The sequence below is a fragment of the Lissotriton helveticus genome, chromosome 9, assembly GCF_964261635.1.
Source record: "Lissotriton helveticus chromosome 9, aLisHel1.1, whole genome shotgun sequence".
Classification (NCBI taxonomy): Eukaryota; Metazoa; Chordata; class Amphibia; order Caudata; family Salamandridae; genus Lissotriton; species Lissotriton helveticus.
The window spans coordinates 937,297,670-937,316,914 of NC_136070.1; the positions used below are offsets into that span (position 1 = coordinate 937,297,670).

The 19,245-nt window shown below is 43.8% G+C and overlaps 1 protein-coding gene across 1 annotated transcript in view; it reads left to right on the forward strand.

Annotated features, from left to right (window-relative positions):
- Positions 1-15,898, forward strand: part of LOC144783320 (uncharacterized) — a 43,717-nt gene extending 27,819 nt beyond the window's left edge. The window contains exon 3 of the mRNA XM_078662355.1: positions 15,795-15,898. Coding sequence (XP_078518481.1) covers positions 15,795-15,898 — 104 coding nt within the window. The remainder of the gene's footprint in view (positions 1-15,794) is intronic.
- Positions 15,899-19,245: the final 3,347 nt, after the last annotated feature.

The window sequence follows — 19,245 nt, forward strand, 5'->3', positions numbered from 1 at the left end:
TTACGCATTTTATTACTTCCGAACATTATTTTTTCTTAAATATATGTTATAATGTTCCAGGCTAATGTACTTTCCCGGAAAATTTACAACTGTCCTGCAAGTAAAATATATTCTTTTTTCGAGAAAAAGAGCATTTCTTCGTCCCATGACGGAGCCGTTGAGCAAAAGAGGGTCGACCAGCTGTCTTAGTCGCCGATACGCCTGAATATGAGATTCTTATTGATCACTTTATGTTGCAGGAGTAGAAAACACAACAGCCCTTGACCATTTATCTTTACTGCGTTCCTTCGTATTATACCTTTTACCCTTCATGTAAATGGTCTGCTTTATTTCACTTGCCTTTTAATGATTCGAAAACAGTGACTATTATTAAAAACTTTACCAATGTATATACTACTACCATGTTTTCTTTTAAAAACCTTTATTGTGAAAATTTCATTATACAAATACGAGCCTATAACCACGTGGGCCGGCCACGGAGCAAACTGTAATCGTATATGATGAGTAGACATTTACACTGTAGAGGAACGTAACGGGCGGGCCATTAGGTTGCAAGAACTAAGGTGTCTAACAGTTACGGAATCGGTGGACGTACATTTTATAATTAAAATACGACAGGGCCAATTACAATAAAATTATCTAGATATACATTTGCGGGCAAGTACCATGGGTGACGTTAATTCGAACTTTCAATAGTACAGTAATCAATAACACATCAGAACTTAATATCAATAGGGATGTCGAAATATTCAATCAATTCTCGTCCCCGCCCGCCATGTGCTTCAAAACTGCATACGTATCTCGTGATTTCAAGGTTCTGCAACCAGTACACAACAAGGAGTTACGAGTCCCATTTATTCCGGCGCCATTTTGGGCGAGGACGGGCAGGTCCAGGATATAGTCAAAATGTCTCTACCAACCATCGACTATGATGATGTTCATATGCTGTATTTATTAGAGTAACACTCATCTGTCCACATGAAATTAATTTGCCACAATCTAAACATGTCATTTTAATCTTTCCAAAGTTCTTCTAAATATTTGGGACCGTTTCCCTTGCCTCTGATGCTGTCAGTGCCACTTCTTTGATGAATGTACTACCAGGTCAGGGGTTCTCCTCCAAATCTCTCTTTTATGCAGCACTATAATTAATTGGTGCCACCTCTCCATATGACGATGCATGGTATAGTTACCATAACTATATATTTTTTCGGTTCCTCTGGAGAGTTCATCGTGGCAGATGAAGCGTGTAACGTACCGGGCATTTACCTTTTTTTGCATGTACAGGAAAGGAAAAAAAATCGAGCGTCCGAGTTCTAAGGTGTCCCAGGGCCATTTTAGTGGACCAGGCCCAAATCCAAAGAACAGGCCGCCATTTTGAGAGTCCTGTTGCAGCCGCCTGTCGCTGTAGCATCAAGAGCAGCCGAAACTCAGCTGAATGGCAACTGAAACGGTAAAGGGGCGCCCCACTACAGCAGACGAGCCTCCACATAGGAAGGCCCGTTCACGCCGCCTCCCCCCCCCCTTCGGGCACCCCACGCCGTTATTCGGAGCAGTATTGTAGGATGGCCACACCAGTGCAGCAACTTGCTAGACACCACCTCGGTGGTAACCGAATCTCAGCGCCTTGTGGTGTCTTCTATTCAGAAAACATTGTTGTGCTGCCTTCGACCTATTCGCCGCAAGTGCGCACGCAACTCAGCTGCATAGCTTGCTAGACACCACCTCGGTGCTAACCGAATCTCAGCGCCTTGTGGTGTCTTCTATTCCAAAAATATTCTTGCGCTACCTTTGCCCCATTCACACATCGGCCCGCTACTGACGCCATCTCACAGGCTAATGGGGCGCCCCACGCCGAGTTTCAGCATTGTAGGATGACCACACCAGTACAGCAACTTGCTAGACATCAGCTCGGTGCCATCCGGATCTCGGCGCCCCACTGCAGATGAAGTGCCTCTCAACTATGAAACCACCACGGTGACATCCGGATCTTGGCGCCTTGTGCAGGTTCCGGCCTATTCACACATCGGTCCGCTACTGACGCCATCTCACAGGCTAATGGGGCGCCCCACGCCGAGTTTCAGCATTGTAGGATGACCACACCAGTACAGCAACTTGCTAGACATCACCTCGGTGCCATCCGGATCTTGGCATCTCAACGCCTAGTGGTATTTTCCATACAGAAAATATTGTTGCGCTGCCTTTGGCCCCATTCGCACATCGGTCCGCAACTGACACCATCTCACAGGCCAACAGGGCGCCCCACGCCGACTTTTACCATTGTAGGATGGCCACACCAGTACCACAACTTGCTAAACACCACCTCGGTGCCATCCGAATCTTGGCATCTCAGCGCCTTGTGGTGTCTTCTAGTCAGAAAATATTGTTGCGCTGCCTTTGGCCCCATTCGCACATCGGTCCGCTACTAACGCCATCTCACAGGCCAACGGGGCGCCCCACGCCGACTTTCAACATTGTAGGATGGCCACACCAGTGCGGCAACTTACTAGACACCACCTCGGTGCCATCCGGATCTTGGCGCGTTGTGCTGCCTTCGGCCTATTCGCACATCGGTCCGCTACTGACGCAAACTCACAGGCCAACGGGGCGCCCCACGCCGACTTTCAGCATTGTAGGATGGCCACACCAGTGCTGCAACTTGCTGGACACCACCTCGGTGCCATCCGGATCTTGGAGCGTTGTGTTGCCTTCGGCCTATTCGCACATCGGTCCGCTACTGACGCCGCCTCACGTACCAACGTATTTTCTCCGCATTTTATACCCTATGCCGCATAACAGGTCATGTGACTTGTTTATAAAACTTTTCATTGGTTCATTTTACTTTTGGTTTCCTAATGATGGAAGGCTTGATCATATGACCTAAAAACAACACTTTTCATTGGATGAAAACTTTTTTTTTTTCCCAAACGATGAAAGCCCCACCTTGTTTCTGGATGTTTCAGACTGAAGCTGGCGTCAGCATGAGAGCACCACCATCTCGTAGCTCCGTCGTGGTCATTCCGCGAGCAATCATGGCAGCCGCTCCCCACCAGAAGCCTACAGGAGTCGGGGGCCCCCAAAACTTTTGATGAATCCTCAAGGCGGAGGGGACGCTTTCGAGAATGGGGTCCAAGACCTAGCAGACAAGCGTCCGATTTCCAAGGTGTCCCAGGGCCATTTCAGTGGACCAGGCCCAAAAAGGAAACAGCCTGCCGCCATTTTGAGAGTCCTGTGACAGCCGCCTATCGCTGCACCGCAAGAGTGGGCGCAACTCAGCTGAATTGCGGCTTTTGACACAGTGGACCAAAAGCGGACGGAATGGCAACTGAAACGGTAAAGGGGCGCCCCACTACAACAGACGAGACTCCACCTGGAGAGGCCCGTTCACGCCGCCTCCCCCGGGGCGCCCCACGCCGTTATTCGGAGCAGCATTGTAGGATACCAAAACCAGTGCGGCAACTTACTGGACATCACCTTGGTGCCATCGTTCTGCTGCCTTGGAACTATTCGCACAACAGTTTGCTACTGATGACCCACCCCCCGCGACGCCCCACGCCAGAAATCTGGACGTTGTGCTGCGTTGGGACTATTCGCACAGCCGACCGCTACTTCGTTGTTTTTCCCTAAAAATGTTTATATGTTATTACTGTTTTTGTTTTCTTGTATATATTTATAAGTTATTAAAGTTTTATAATCTTACTACTTTGTTGGAGTGCTATATATTTTTAATGTGACACATAATTGTAAAAACTTTGATGTACAAAGAGTCATCCCTGGAATCTTCCGCTTCAGGCTCGGTCCCCTCCCCAATCACAATACAGGATGGTTTTCAGATAATAGGAACGCGTCTGCTGTGACGGATCTCATCGAGTGTGGGCCTTGATCTACTATAACTCCTTTGAAGAGGGGTGATTCTTTACAGCTGGGGCCATAAACTACATCTGCAGGGCTAGCTGATACCCTAGGACCGGCCTGGACAATCGGACACAGAGGAAAAGGAGTGTCAGAGGGTGCGGTAGTGAATAGGGCGAAAGGGAGGTGTCGGGCGGGCACAGGGTGTGATTCTCAGGGAAGAGCAGCGCAGATGGGGGGTGGTTTATTACCCATGCATAAGACAGAGAGCGGGGGTGACCACTGCCTGGGGGAGATGCTTGCGAGGGTGGGGAGCCATGCTAAGGATCGACAGCGTGCACAGAGTGGGTCTGGTCAAGGCATCTAAAATGACTGCCGTGCACGACAAAAGTGTGGCATTTGAAAAAAGGCAAGATGGCGCAGACAATGTTTTTCAACACTTCCTGATTTCCTTCGAATCGAACGTTAACAGACGTTGGGGCATATTACCAAAGTTAAGCGATATTTATCCCTAACGATGCTTAGCAACGATTTTTTTACCGCTAAGCATCGTCAGAAATTATCGCAGATAAACCTTGCTATTATCAAGGTTTATCGCAAATACGATAAAAAACTACCGCAATGCATTAATATCGCTGAAAACTCAGCGATATTCATGCATTACCGAGCTAATGCTCTTAGCCATGTTATCCACCTCCCATTGGATAACATGGCTAAGAACTGCTCAGGGCAGGTGTTAGTTTTTGGAGATATTCGCGCTTATCGCGAATATTTCCAAAAGTTGATAATAGGAGATAGCGATGTTAGCAACTGTTTCCAGTCGCTAACATCTTGGCATGCCCACTTTGCATGTCATTAGTGATAAATATCACTCACATGCAAAGTGGAGCCCAAGATGGTCGCTATCTCCTACTAGCCGTCGCTAACTGGTGTTAGCAACAGCTAGGTAATACAGATAACATTTTATCTCCGCGAAGCGGAGCGCTGTTACAGATATATATCTTGTTTTTGAACGTTAATTTCTCAAAATCCACTGAAGCACATATATTGAGACCTAGCAAAGGCACATCGAGCTACCAGTCCCTACAATTTTGCCAAGTTTCGTGCAAATCCATTCAGCCGTTCCATTATTATTATTATTATTTTTTTTGCCCCGCGGGGCCCTTTTAAAACCTCCACATCAAACCTAAGAGGTCAAGGAGGATCTACTATGCCCCCTTATGGTCATTTGCCCCTTCGCTTTGGCCTCCTCTTGTCTCTCGATCCTACCGAGAGACAAGATGGCGGCCGCTACGGACTGTTTGCAATGTTTACAGACGCCGGAGAACCAATCAGCTTCGCAAACCTCCGTTACGCGAAGCGGAGCGCTGTTACAGATATATATCTTTTTTTGAACGTTAATTTCTCAAAATCCACTGGAGCACATATATTGAGACCTAGAAAGGCACATCGGGCTACCAGTCCCTAATATTTTACCAAGTTTCGTGCAAATCCATTCAGCCGTTCGATTATTATTATTTTTTTTTTTTTTTGCCCCGCGGGGCCCTTTTAAAACCTCCACATCAAACCTAGGGGGTCAGCGAGGATCTACTATGCCCCCTTATGGTCATTTGCCCCTTCGCTTTGGCCTCCTCTTGTCTCTCGATCCTACCGAGAGACAAGATGGCGGCCGCTACGGACTGTTTGGAATGTTCACAGACGCCGGAGAACCAATCAGCTTCGCTTCACAAAGCTCCGTACCACGAAAAGTCCGCGAACCGGAGCGCTGCCCGGTCCGCTGTTACAGATATATATCTTTTTTTGAACGTTAATTTCTCAAAATCCACTGGAGCACATATATTGAGACCTAGCAAAGGCACATCGGGCTACCAGTCCCTACAATTTTGCCAAGTTTCGTGCAAATCCATTCAGCCGTTCGGGCTAAAAGTGAGGCCAACCGCCCTATAGAAAACTCAATGTTAAAAACACGTTTTGGGACCCCCCTTTTTTCTCGGCCCCCCCTTGACGAACCCCCCCAAATTTTCAAGGGCTGCTCAGAAACAAAATGTGCCATTTTCCTGAAAATTTCAGCCAATTCCGTCCACAAACGCCAAAGTTATTAGACATAGAATTTTCAAAAATCCCATAGAGAAAAAATCCTAACTATATATACCTACTGGCGACCGCCAGTAGGTAATGTATATATGTAAATGCACATGTGTATATATATATATATATATATATATATATATATTCATTCAATCATACCAGTGTCCACACAATCCTGGGACAGTATGAGGCACGAACACAAATCGCGGGTTAAAGAAATTTAATCAGCCAAGATAGCAGAAAGCATAAACACACTCGACGCGTTTCGGGGCTCCTCCCCCTTGGTCACGAGTAGGAAACAGAGTAATAGGATGATGTTACATATACTCAAAGTCACATGGTCCGTGTAAAATAAACATAAACAAAATACTTCGCGCTTAATTCAGCGCTGTGAAACTAAATAATATTATGCATTTGTTGAATATCCTGAAATCAGGGTTAAATATAAATTGCAAAACATAAAATGATCTTGACCCTTTCCCTTATTGAGAAAATAGAAAAAACGGTTGTTATTATTATTTACTCGACATTCTAATGCCCAAGTGGGTTTAACATTTTTCACATATATTTAGATTAGCTTCCTCCTATATAGGCAATGAAAAGCAATCTAAAAGTCGTTATTCTGCCCATGTGGGTGAATGCAAATTATCTGGAAAACAAAATAAACATATCCACAATTTGTCAATCGGAAATGCCCCTGTGGGCACAAAATCATTATTGCTTGTCGAGTTCTCAGTTCCAATGCCGTTTCATTGTAAGTTTCTTAAAGGGTCGATATAGTTGTTCAACACAGTTTTACACAACAAAAACCCTGAAAAAAGAAATAAAAAGTGATCAGTGAAAGTGAAAAAGGGGACCAGTGAATCAAATATATAAAACTAGTAAGCTACCAAAGTGAATCCTACCAAACTAGATTACAGAACAAAAAGAGGTTAAAAACAAGGGCGTGAAGTCTTAAAGTACACGACATGTTCTCATATTAAATCTCCGATAGGAATTACTACAGGTCAAAAATACAGAGCGCTCAATGAAACCAGAATATTATTTTAAAAAATCAATCAACCCAAATGTACTTCCATCTCTTCATCACAGTTATGGCCATTCGGAACCAGTGTTTTGTATTGAATGATCATGCGTGATTCAAGTCTCCTTAATTTCTGTACACGGTTCCCACCCCTCTCATCAAATTTAACTGTACATAATACACAGTAACTCAATAGATTAGCATTTTGGTTATGATGAGTGAAAAAGTGGCGCGCTATTGGATAAGATTTATCCATGTTGTTAATTGCACGCATGTGCTCTAGCACTCTCAATTTAGCAGGTTTAATCGTGCTCCCTATATAGGTCTTATTGCAGGGACAGAATAAGGCATAGACTGCATGGTCGCTAGTGCATGAAGTATGTTCCTGGATAATCAGAATTTTGGATGCGGATGACAGTCGTACTTTTTTCAAATTACGACTGTTCTTGCAGGCCTTGCAATTTCTGCAGGTAAAAAAGCCTCTCACTCCGGTGGTTATGGTTTTCTTGGGAATCACTGCTGTGCACAATTGGTCCTTTAAGGACCTCACTTTCCTGAAAGAGATTTGTGGGAATTCATGGACAAATTTGGCCACGTCTGAGTCATTTAATAGTACTGGCCAGAATTTATTCAGACTCTTTCTTAGTGTGCCTGCTTGGCTGCTATAAGTAGTTATGAACCGTGTGTTGTTCTCTTCTTTATCTGCAGGTTCACTGGGTTTAGGCTGTAAAAGTGATTCTCTAGATCGTTTTTTTACAGCTTTTTGTGCATCTGTAATGGCTTTGGTGGAATATCCACGTTCAGAGAATCTTTTTGCCATATTGCATTGTTCCACTAAAAATGCTTCTTCTGTGCTGCAATTGCGTCTGGCTCGTAACAGTTCCCCTACTGGGATACTTCTGATTAGTGAATTGGGGTGACAGCTACGTGCGTGGAGTATGCTGTTACCCGCTGTCTTTTTTCTAAAGAGAACTGTTTCTAATTTGTCATTCTCAACTTTTACATTCAAATCCAGGAACTCCAGGCTTTCTCTAGACCAAACACTAGTGAATTTGAGATTGAAGCTGTTTAGGTTAAGTTCGTGCACAAAAGTATTAGCCTCTTCTTGGGTCCCCCTCCACACAATCAGTACATCATCTATGTACCGCAGCCACTTGATAACGTGGCCGCGGTACATAGGTGACTTGTATGCTACACTCTCCTCCCAGTACCCCATATGGAGACCCGCAAAGCTGGGAGCAAAGCAAGTCCCCATAGAGGTCCCGAGGGTCTGTCTGTAGATTTTATTATCAAACAAAAACTAATTTTGCTTGAGACATAGTTCCATCATAGTGATGAGCATTTTGGTGTGATGAAGATAAGACACGGATCTCGTAGAAAGGAAATGCATGCAAGCATCAAGTCCCAACTGATGAGGAATAGAAGTGTATAAACTAGTCACATCTAATGAAAGAAGTGAAAATTCCTCTTCCCATACCACTGTTCTGATTTTGTTCAGGAAATCTCCTGAGTCTCTGACATAAGATGGCAATTTCTGAACAAGGGGCTGTAAAAAGTAATCAACATATTGGGAGGTGCATTCAAAACAACTACCATTTGAAGAAACAATAGGTCTGCCTGGGGGATGTGATAAACTTTTATGAACCTTGGGGAGGAGATATAATGCTGGTAATTTAGGAGATTTACACAATAGAAACCTATATTCCTCCTCTTCAAGTAGCCCTTTGGTTTTCCATTCTAACAATTGTATTTCAAATTGTCTGATCGAATTTTCATATTCCATACGATTGCTTCTGCAATAGTTATTGGTATCTGATAACTGTCTTAGTCCTTCCGATTGACAAATTGTGGATATGTTTATTTTGTTTTCCAGATAATTTGCATTCACCCACATGGGCAGAATAACGACTTTTAGATTGCTTTTCATTGCCTATATAGGAGGAAGCTAATCTAAATATATGTGAAAAATGTTAAACCCACTTGGGCATTAGAATGTCGAGTAAATAATAATAACAACCGTTTTTTCTATTTTCTCAATAAGGGAAAGGGTCAAGATCATTTTATGTTTTGCAATTTATATTTAACCCTGATTTCAGGATATTCAACAAATGCATAATATTATTTAGTTTCACAGCGCTGAATTAAGCGCGAAGTATTTTGTTTATGTTTATTTTACACGGACCATGTGACTTGAGTATATGTAACATCATCCTATTACTCTGTTTACTACTCGTGACCAAGGGGGAGGAGCCCCGAAACGCGTCGAGTGTGTTTATGCTTTCTGCTATCTTGGCTGATTAAATTTCTTTAACACGCGATTTGTGTAAGTGCCTCATACTGTCCCAGGATTGTGTGGACACTGGTATGATTGAATGAATTGATGGGCTCGCTGCCCGGCACGAACCACTGTTGTTGCGGGAGGGTCCAAGCGGAGTACGGCGTCTTGTTGTGCAGTTTCTTGGAATATATATATATATATATATATATATATATATATATATATATATATGTGTGTACATGCAAAATATACCATGATCAGGGCCTTTCAAATGCCGAAACACGTATGATTCTATCGTCTGTAATGCCTAAAGAATTTCTTGATACAAGACGCTTAAGAAAATAAAACAAAAAATTGCAAAAACAACCAGTGAGGAGTGCGACCCGTTTTTCTGGTGAACCAGGATGTTTGTGGAATATATATATATATATATATATGGCGAAGTAATCCCAATGCCACGACAGGCAATTCTGGCACAACACAAGGGCACAGACTCCGTAAGCTGGTGTGAATAACGATGAACGTTTATTCACTCATCAAAATGGTCCAACATGACACGTTGCGGCGGCCAGACATGCAGCCTTGATCACAACCATATATATATGTTAGGTTCTGGGAGAATAGCAGAATATACTGCAGGCCAGGATTGAAGTCCATCGGTAGAGCTATGTGCCGGATCCCAGAGTTAATAAGCAGAGGTGGGCAAGCTGAACCAGAGCCTGTACATGAGCTGAGCCTTAAACATACTTGACATGCAAATAATTCAACATAGATCATGCAAGAATATTATAAGGCATGTACAAATTTCAGAAAAGTGTGTTTGTTTAAAACACTGAAGCACTTCAGCTTAACACGTGAGATTAAATCACTGCATTGAGAAGGATTTATTAAAAAGTGAGACTTTTTAAACATCAGCTGAGAAACATTCCTGTCCCCACCCCAGCCCTGATGATAATGCTATTAGTGAACTAAGAGGCAATTCAAAGGTCACGTGTACCCCATATGTAGCCTGGATTCTTATTATACACTTCAACAATTATAGTCTATTAGATCAAAGAAAAGACAGGTTTTTGTACAGCACACCCTGAATTCATATATTTGAAGGTCCACGCATATGTAATAGTGAACAAAAAGGATGCTCGTGAAATCCTACTTGCCGAGGATCACATTCGAGGATGCAAGGTCTGAGCCCAGATTTTCCAGTTTCACACTGCAATTCAGCCACTAAATGGGTGTCTCTTTCATTCTGGACTGATGACCTTCGAGTGTGGGTGGCAAGCAGAATCCACATTTTGTTCTTTGCTGTTTTACATAGTGTGAAACTCTCTCAATAGCATAAGAGTGCCTTACAAGAGACACTGAGAATGTTGCACGTTTTTTTCCAACACAGGGACATTCGGCGGGATTTCTGGGTCGAGGCTGGATTTGAACCTGGATCACCGGTGTTGCATGGTGGGCAGCTGTACCTACTGGGCCTCACCGCCTCCGATGAAAGTGCGGCTCGTTTTGGGCTCGAGGTTCCAAGAGAACCTCGAGCCGAGCCAGATCCAGGTATTTGCTTCGTGCCAGGCTGTAGTGCGCCCCCTCTAAGAATGAGCACTTGGGTGCGCCAGGCTCGAGCTCGCCCCCTTCTAAGAATGAGAGCTTAGATGCGAGGTACCGGCAGAGCCGGAAGCTGGGAGTTGCTGTGAGCAGGATACAAGGAACACAATAGTAAAGATTGTGCTACGTGTTTAAACAAGGTGCACACAGGCAGCTGCGTGAGGGGCTCACAGAACAACCGCCTGCGTGGCGGAAATGACCAATTTCCATATCTTCAAACACGACAGGCAAGGTCTTTGTTATCTTGTCGAGTACCGGCTGTGAAGGGAGCCGCTCAGGCCCCGGGGAGCGTGCAACGCTACCGGGGCCGAGTCTGAACAAGCAGCCCCTATGCTTCTATGCCAGGTGAGTGAGGGCGGGAAGACCCCCTCGCCCCTAGCAGCGCGCGCTGCGTGGGGTGAGAACTTGGCGGGGGGCACAGCAGCTCCTGAGTGACAAGTAAAGGCAACCAGCTGCAGGAAAGCAGAGTGTGAGGGGGATGTGACGACACTCCTTCTGCTTCCCTCCATTTTACCATCGAATCGAGGCTCTTAAGAGCTGTCATGCACTGAACGGACGCTGCCCTCTCCCTGTAGCTCAAATTAATTTCTTAGAAGATGCTGACTGGACTCCAGATGTCCTGGACTCCAGATGTCCAAAATTCAACCACAGCAGCATCCATTATCTAAGTCGGCTGCCCAAGGACAGAGAGAGGGCGTCCAGGAGAGTTAGTAGCCAGGGCTTTAAGTGGGCCGGGTCTTGCAGGTGCCGAGACGTGTCCCTATCGGGCTCTCTTCCTTTTTACCCTCAAGCATGGAAAAAATAAATCTTACCTCTGCAGCTGTGCCACCCTTCACTGCCTTTGATGTAACTTCAAAGAGCCTCGTTATAGTTATTTCACAGTCCCGCCATTTCAGAACTAAAGCATTTTCAATAGGCTTCAGTTTTTTAATCCCACCTAAAGCCCTCAGAGTAGCTATCAAGAGTGAAGCAGGTGCAGTTACACCGGGGAGCCAGGAGCCACTGCACCCCAATTAGTATCTGTTTTTTTTGTCCTTATTCCATTGAATGAAGGGAGGCATTTCTCTTGCTCGCAAAAAGGCCCACAGTACCCTTGCCAGTGGCAGTCTGCCTTCCTCACACTCCCAACTAGCCCCGGTTCACCTCTTGTAAACGACAGATAAAGCTGCCTGCTTAGGTACAGACAGGAGACCATATAGTCACTCGGCACAGTCTTGGGGTGAAGACTTCCATTTGATAAGGGGTGTCTGGATACCAAATGCTTCTCAGGGTGAGGCTCCTAAATGGTTCTGCAATAAGTTGGTGTAGAGGGCAGTTCAGAGCTCCTGGCATCATACGTAGCGCTTCCCTGCAGATATCTTATTCAAATTGATAGTAAAGTGACTTACGGTGTCAAGACCCACCTCTGACATCTGCTGATCACCAGTTTGAAATCCAGGAAGGCCAGCTCAGCATTCACTCTTTCTGAGGTAAGTAAACTGATTTCCTCTAAATAGCTATTTATCATTCAACTGCCAACAGCTTTTAGTGCCAGAATTGCTGTAAATCTCCTCTTGCAAAAGTGAGCGTATTCTAGGGTACATTTATTCATCCTGTGGCATCTGCCAGTCCATGTTGGAGCAGCGCAATTTATACTCCACCCTTACACGTCACAGAAATGCAATTATATGCATGAAGTTGATATTATATTCACTGTGTACCCTGAATTCATTAACGTGTGAAGCATTCAAATGTTTTAAGGGAATGTATTCACTGTATAAACTCGAAATTTATAAACTTGTGCACTAATAGTCAGTTTAAAATGAAAGCATGTATTCTTTCTTTCTTCACATTTTTACAGTAACACTTCAAGTTATATTTACATATGTAAATATGTACTCTTTTACTCATGTTTCACATTTATTCTTCAAGTTACACATGTGCATGTATAATCATGTATTCAAAGTGCACATTAAATGCTTAATCAAAGTCAGCCTGACTACATGCCTCAGTTAAAATGCGTTTTCTTGCCAGAATGTTTTTCTTTTCTTGCAGGTTTATTATTTTGTTAGCTAGAGAAAGGTGTATTGTCTGTATTAGAGTGTTGATAGAGTGACCTGGAGGTAAACTTGGCAGTAAGCGTGGAGAAACAATGGTCAAAAGAAGCTTTCTGTTCATCATGTACCAGGATGGCAAGATGCTCAAGGCTGAAAACCGCAGTTACAGTTCGATGCGTTGGGAATTCAGAGCTATGTTGCAGATTCACTCAAGTAATGTTTGGATTGGTGCCTGGTAGTATGAAGAGAGATAAAAACATTTCTGCATTTCCTGTTACTTTTAAATTGGTGTTCACACAGTTAGGGTTAAAGTACATTCCTTTTAGCTTCGAGAGGCACAGACCTCTCTGCTTGCCCTCTTCTTGAAAGTGTGAAGCTTTATGCTAAACACTTATTTCCTATTTTCCTTCGACATCTACTGAAGTCTGATCATGCTGACACCACCTTCTATGCTCCAGAATAGGAGCTCCTAGATCGATTACCTCATATGTGACTTATGTTTAGAAGAGAGAAGGAATGTTTCTTTATGGAACACCTGTTCACTTTTATTTGTTACTGTGTTATTTTGTCTGTCACAATTCTGTATCTCTTTCTATTGCATCTTAATCACCTGTGAAATGTTACTTTCCCTATTATACTAATGTACTTATTGAACCTACACTTGGCTTGCATATTTACTGGATTGATTGGTAATCGAAATAAAACCCTTTAATCATATTCAGCGATTCCTGGTCCTTATTGTGGAGTCACGTGGGCTTCGCAATTCATAAATGTATTGTTGATATTTTATCCCTTTCAATGCTTCACGTCAGCTATCAAATGTCTAATCAACCAATGGTGAACAATCTTTAACGTCTTGCAAAAGAAACTACATTGTAAGGCTCAAACTCTAGCAATGGCCATGTCTATACTTTTATTTCCATATCCAGGGGCAATTAGTATTCACCAAAGAAGTACCACTGGTAGATATTGCTGTTTACAATTTCTGTCCCAGGGCATTGACTACTATTGAACTCCAATGAAATTGGCCAAATACCCACTTTGCCCACTTGATTCTCCTTGAAAATCTCAATTACTTGGGCCTTGCCCTGTCTTCTCACGCAGAGAAGTTCTTTCTCCACTCCGGGCAGTTCAGCTGCTCATCTTCCAAGCAAGAAAGCAGCTTCTATATTACCTCTGGTCATAGGCTTAGGAACAATAGGATGTCCTGCTTATGGCACTTGATTCTCTCAACTGGTGCCCCACAGCTTCCTTCCAGACTCAAAACAGGCATGAGGCATTGACTGCATAGAGTACTTTTGTGTAGCTGGGGCACTTGTGAGAAGCCAAGGCCACATGTGCAGCTGCACCACTTTCAGGTTGAGTCCCCAAAAGAAACAGGAACATCGATGACGGAATTTTCACAGGATTCCTACATTGGAAACTGGAAACAAATGAGGCAAAAAGCCAACCATTCCAAACAAAGTTACTTTGTTTCTGAGCACGGCAGGGCTTGTTTTTCACAATGGAGCCAAGCTGTTTTAGCCAAGGAGGTGTTACTGGGCGCATTTCAGGGCTGAATATGAAATTCCGGCAAAAAAACATGTAAGGGTATTTGATGCACAGACTCCAAGGGGTGCTCCAAGAACAAACAAAACAGTTACTCTACAAGTTGTGTGCGCTCAAAGATGAAACCCTTCGCACAGTGTACACTGTACAGGCTCTAAGCATACCACATGTAACATAGCCACACAGCACACACTACCAGGAGGTGAAGGACCCCAGTTAACCCCTTCCAGGCTCATGACGAGCTCAGCTCATCATGGCATATACCTCTCAGGTGCTCATGATGAGCTGAGCTCGTCATGACCACACCAGTTTTTATTGCTGTCCAGCACAGCAGGGGAAACTGTCAAGCAGCGATGAGGTTAAGGGAATGGAGTGGATTTTAACAAGTTGGTCAACAACACCTCTATCAAGGCTACAGATTCAAAGGACCTTTTCAATCTTACACATAATAAATAGCCCACCCACTCCCACTTTAACATTTGGTGTGAATATAGATACTAACAAGTTTCCAGACATGAATTCCTTGTTCCACACAACCTGGAGTCGGTGCATAGCTTTTATAGCTACAAGAATGGAATCTTACATCTGCCATGTGCTCTTCCAACTTGTGAAACTAGTTTTTTAGCTAAAGCTTTACTGCAGGAGCATCTATATTATGAAGGACTCCCCTCAATCATTCCTCCATCAGGCGAACAAAGCAACGTCCGTGCTATTGAATGTCATCAAAGGGTCTTTACCTTATTAACTCCCAGTCAATAAATGGTACATAGAAAATCCTTTGGGATGGTCTGTTTGTTATGTTATGCAAAACAGTGCTAACTTGTTCTTCAATACATGAAATAGGAACAACAACCCCAGTTCTAACTATTATACCTAAATAACACTGATATAGCCACCCAAACAAATGTTGCATTTAATGAGATGCATACATCTTGGCTACATATTTTTTATAGTGTTACGCCATATAGTTTTGTAAAATGAATGAGAAATACTTTTATAGGGAGAACCTGAGTCTGCAAGAACTTTTGGAGGAACATTGGCTATACATATGGTACGTACTAGAGGCGGGTATTGTCCTTCATCAGCTCCTACTGCAATATCTTCAATGGTAATGACTTACAGCGCATGTGCTCCTGCGCAATCTTCTTTAGGATTACCTCTGGACTCGTTGGACCATAGCTCCTCAAAAAAACATATCGGACGAATCTTGGAATTCTCATCTTTACCCCTAGGTTCATGAATTACATTGATCCACTTTGAAGAGTTTTTGCACATGGTGAGGAAATGCCCTGTTTTCTTACATTTACACTCATCATCAATTGTCGGAGAGTTTTTAATGTTTGCTGCACATATACTTTATTCACAGTGGAAGAAGCAATGTACAGTATACAAATTGTTGGAAGAAGACTTGACTTTGTCTTTAACTTTGTTGTTTTGGTTACTCTTAATGTCACAGACATCTTCCCTTAGATGCTTCCCTTCATTTATTTCTCTATCCAAGCATAGTGAAATTGCAAGACTCTTAACTATAGGAATAGTTTCTTTTAAAGTAGGGCTCATATGTCTCTGCAGCTGCTCCTGAATCTTCTTGTTGAATTAACTAACAACAGTTTGATCACTAATATATAGCTCCAGAGTATCATCAAATATAACACTCAGCAAGCAAGAAAGAATGATACAGGAATATAGGACTCAGTGGGCCCGTTGAGAAGCTGATAACAAGTGCAAAGCTTGTGTCCATCCATGAAAATGTGTGGATTTTCAAAAAAGTGAGCTTTCAATCTGTCCACAGCTTCCAAATATTGATTGCAGTCACTAACTGACATACATACCTCTTAGTGGTAAGGAGGGGGGCAAATGATCAATAATGTTGTGCAATGCTATCCCTGGTAAATTCACACAGGCCTTTCTTCCTCTCTTTATCTTTTTTTTTTTATCAATGGAAATTAGCTAATTAGTAAACAAATTGAACAATGGACTCTAATTTGTGGAATGTTTCCCAGGAAACCCCAGAGAGAGTAGAGATTCAATGCAGCATTGCATTTTGAGAAGACTTCAGTACATAAAACAGGCATATAAAGCAGGCTTAACAGTGGCGGCTCCTCTGCTAAGGCAGCGAAACATCACCTCACTGCTTTTCAGTGGGGTGATGATAATGACAAAAATTATAATAATTTTTCCTCGCTCATTTCCTGCAACCGAGTTTAGGGCGGGGTGTGGTGGGCATCCATTCTGACACGACACAGCTGCAGGAAGGAGGAGGAGTGATGGCACTGCTTCAAGTGTGCATTACAGTTTGGCTGTCCATCCAAGATCGACCAAACCATCATGCGCACTTCGATCTTTCCACCGAGCTGTGCTGTAGAGCCGGATGGAGAGCAAGCGCACAGTTGTAGTCCTTTATTGAGCACCTAACGGGGACTCTCACACCAATCACGGCTCTGCTCGCATGTTTGGTAATACCAGCATGAGACCCATGTCTGGATTGGCGTAGGGGAGCCTGTGGCATGCCGGGAGTCGACCAGCAGAGGTCAGAAGAGCACGGATGCTGCTGGTGACAGGTAAGCAATTTTTTTTTTTTAAATCCCTGCGCTGCCCCCGTGCTGCCTGCCCCACACTGCCCCACCACTTAATGCCTCAGCAGCTGCCACTGAGATTTAAGGGTTGAAAACAAAACAAAGACAAAGTTCAAGTTCAGACAGGGTTAGAAATAGTTACTAGTTACCAGAGCCTGGTGAGGGTCAGTAATGGAAACAGATAACAACAGACTCCGCCTACAGGTAAAGCAAGGACAATGGTAAAAAAATATCAGTGGTCGGAGGAGGAATAACCAGGTTTTGAGGTCTGTACTTACAACTCCATCATCGGGGTTGTGGAAGTTGACTAAAAATTCCCTTTTCCGCCTGGTGTCCCATCATGCACCCTATTCACTCTAACACCGACCAGGCAAGCCGATTTTCCTACTTCAAGCACAGATCCTGTTATACCCCCTCATGCCTATTTTTCTCTTCGTTGTACTGGCACATGCAAAGAAAATAATGGCCAGCCATCGTGTATCTTACGGGTTTCCGTCCCGTTCGATAGTTTCCCTTAGACCATAACGGAGTCAGTTAAGATGGTTGGCTCGCCAAAACCCCCCCTCTCCAACTCTGTCACAGAACGAGCAGCTCTCGCTCGTCAATGATCTCTCAGCTTGCGGGGACAGCCACGGGTTGGGTCAACAATCAAGGGAAAACCTGATCAAGCACACGAGACAGCCATGAAGAAGAATAGTTAACCACAGCCCATTTTCCTTCCTCCCAGCTGCACACATATACCATTGTGAGACATCACCGCCCTTGTGTAAGAAGTAAAGAACGCACAATGCCTCGTCCTCTTTACCTTTCCGACAGAAACGACCCTGTAACAATGCCTCGATTCTCTGTCCCCAGACACTAGTAACTCTGTAACTTGTCACCACAATCACTCCAATGCAATATGTTTGTCTATGTGTAAATGTAATCCAAGTTATTCTTTAAACGAGAACAAGCATGCTATGTCTTCCGTATGATTACATCATGAATGATTGAATCAAGTCTGGGGGAACTCCTTCTTTTGATTGTACTCATAATGTATATAAGTGCTGTTATGTTCCAAGTAAAGCAGACTACTCCTGAACCCGCTTGGTGAAGGAGCTCTCCCTTAACTCGAGTTCTGGAATAAAACCCTTTCAACTCGAAGACCACGGACTCTGCTCCTCATTTTATGTATTACCATTTCTTGGGTAATTATAGAAATTCCGACAGAGTAAATAATTAGTTTTTTATTTACCACATTAATTGGCGCCTGAACAGGAACGCTCCCTCTTCCCTACGCGCCGACGATGTAAGTCGGGTCCTTGTCCCTTCCATACTTTCGACGGACTTCAAGTGCACAACAGCAGTGTGTTCCCGCTAACTCCCTCGAGACGAAGCGGAGACAGACTGCGACTGATCATCCACACGAGGCGGTGAAGAAGATAGCGGAGCGTCCCAACCCAGAGCCCGACCAGTGAGAACGCCGAGTCCGAGGTCTTTGGAGCCCCGATATTCCTGCGCAAGCGTCAAGAGTCCGATGACCAGGTCTTCAAGTTTTGCTTCTTGGTGAGTACCACTGGGAAAGTATAAAGACGGGTTCCATTTTTGGAAAACGGTAAAGACGTGTCTCATTCGTGAGACCAGTACGGTTGCACTATATTCTAGTGTATAAAGTGTTTGTTTTGTTTTTGTATATTCCAAGTCTTTTTAACCGTAATTAGTTGAGTTTAAGAATGCCTCTGTTTTCCAAATTACGTACGATCGGCACCAAAAAGAATCTATTAGAGAAACCAGTTAAAATCCCGCCTAGAGATACACCTGGACATTTCATGTATAACAAACATGGATTGAGTGCCATATTAGTCTTAGGCCTTTGGGTAGACTATACCGAAAAATTAGAAATGGTGCATAGATGGCCCGCCGCAGGTACCTAGGACATAGAATGTATTATGAGAGTAGAAGAAGAGTTATGGAAACGAAAGGCGAGGCCCTCACAGACAGAAGCCATTGAGTTATGGCGTAAGGAAGCACATAGGAGGGCCCAGAAAGAACTAGGGAAAGTCGAGAAAAGTAAGAGAATGTCGGAACAGGCTAAAGAAAAGCAATTACAGGAAGAAGGTGAGAAGGTTTTAGCTGAACAGGCAGATAGAGAAAGAAGCGCCCTTGTTACTGGCATTTATCCCGTTTTGTCAGAAGAAATTATAGAAGAACCTCCCAAATCCCCAGTGAAAGTAATTCCCACTGCTCCCGACAATTTTCTCC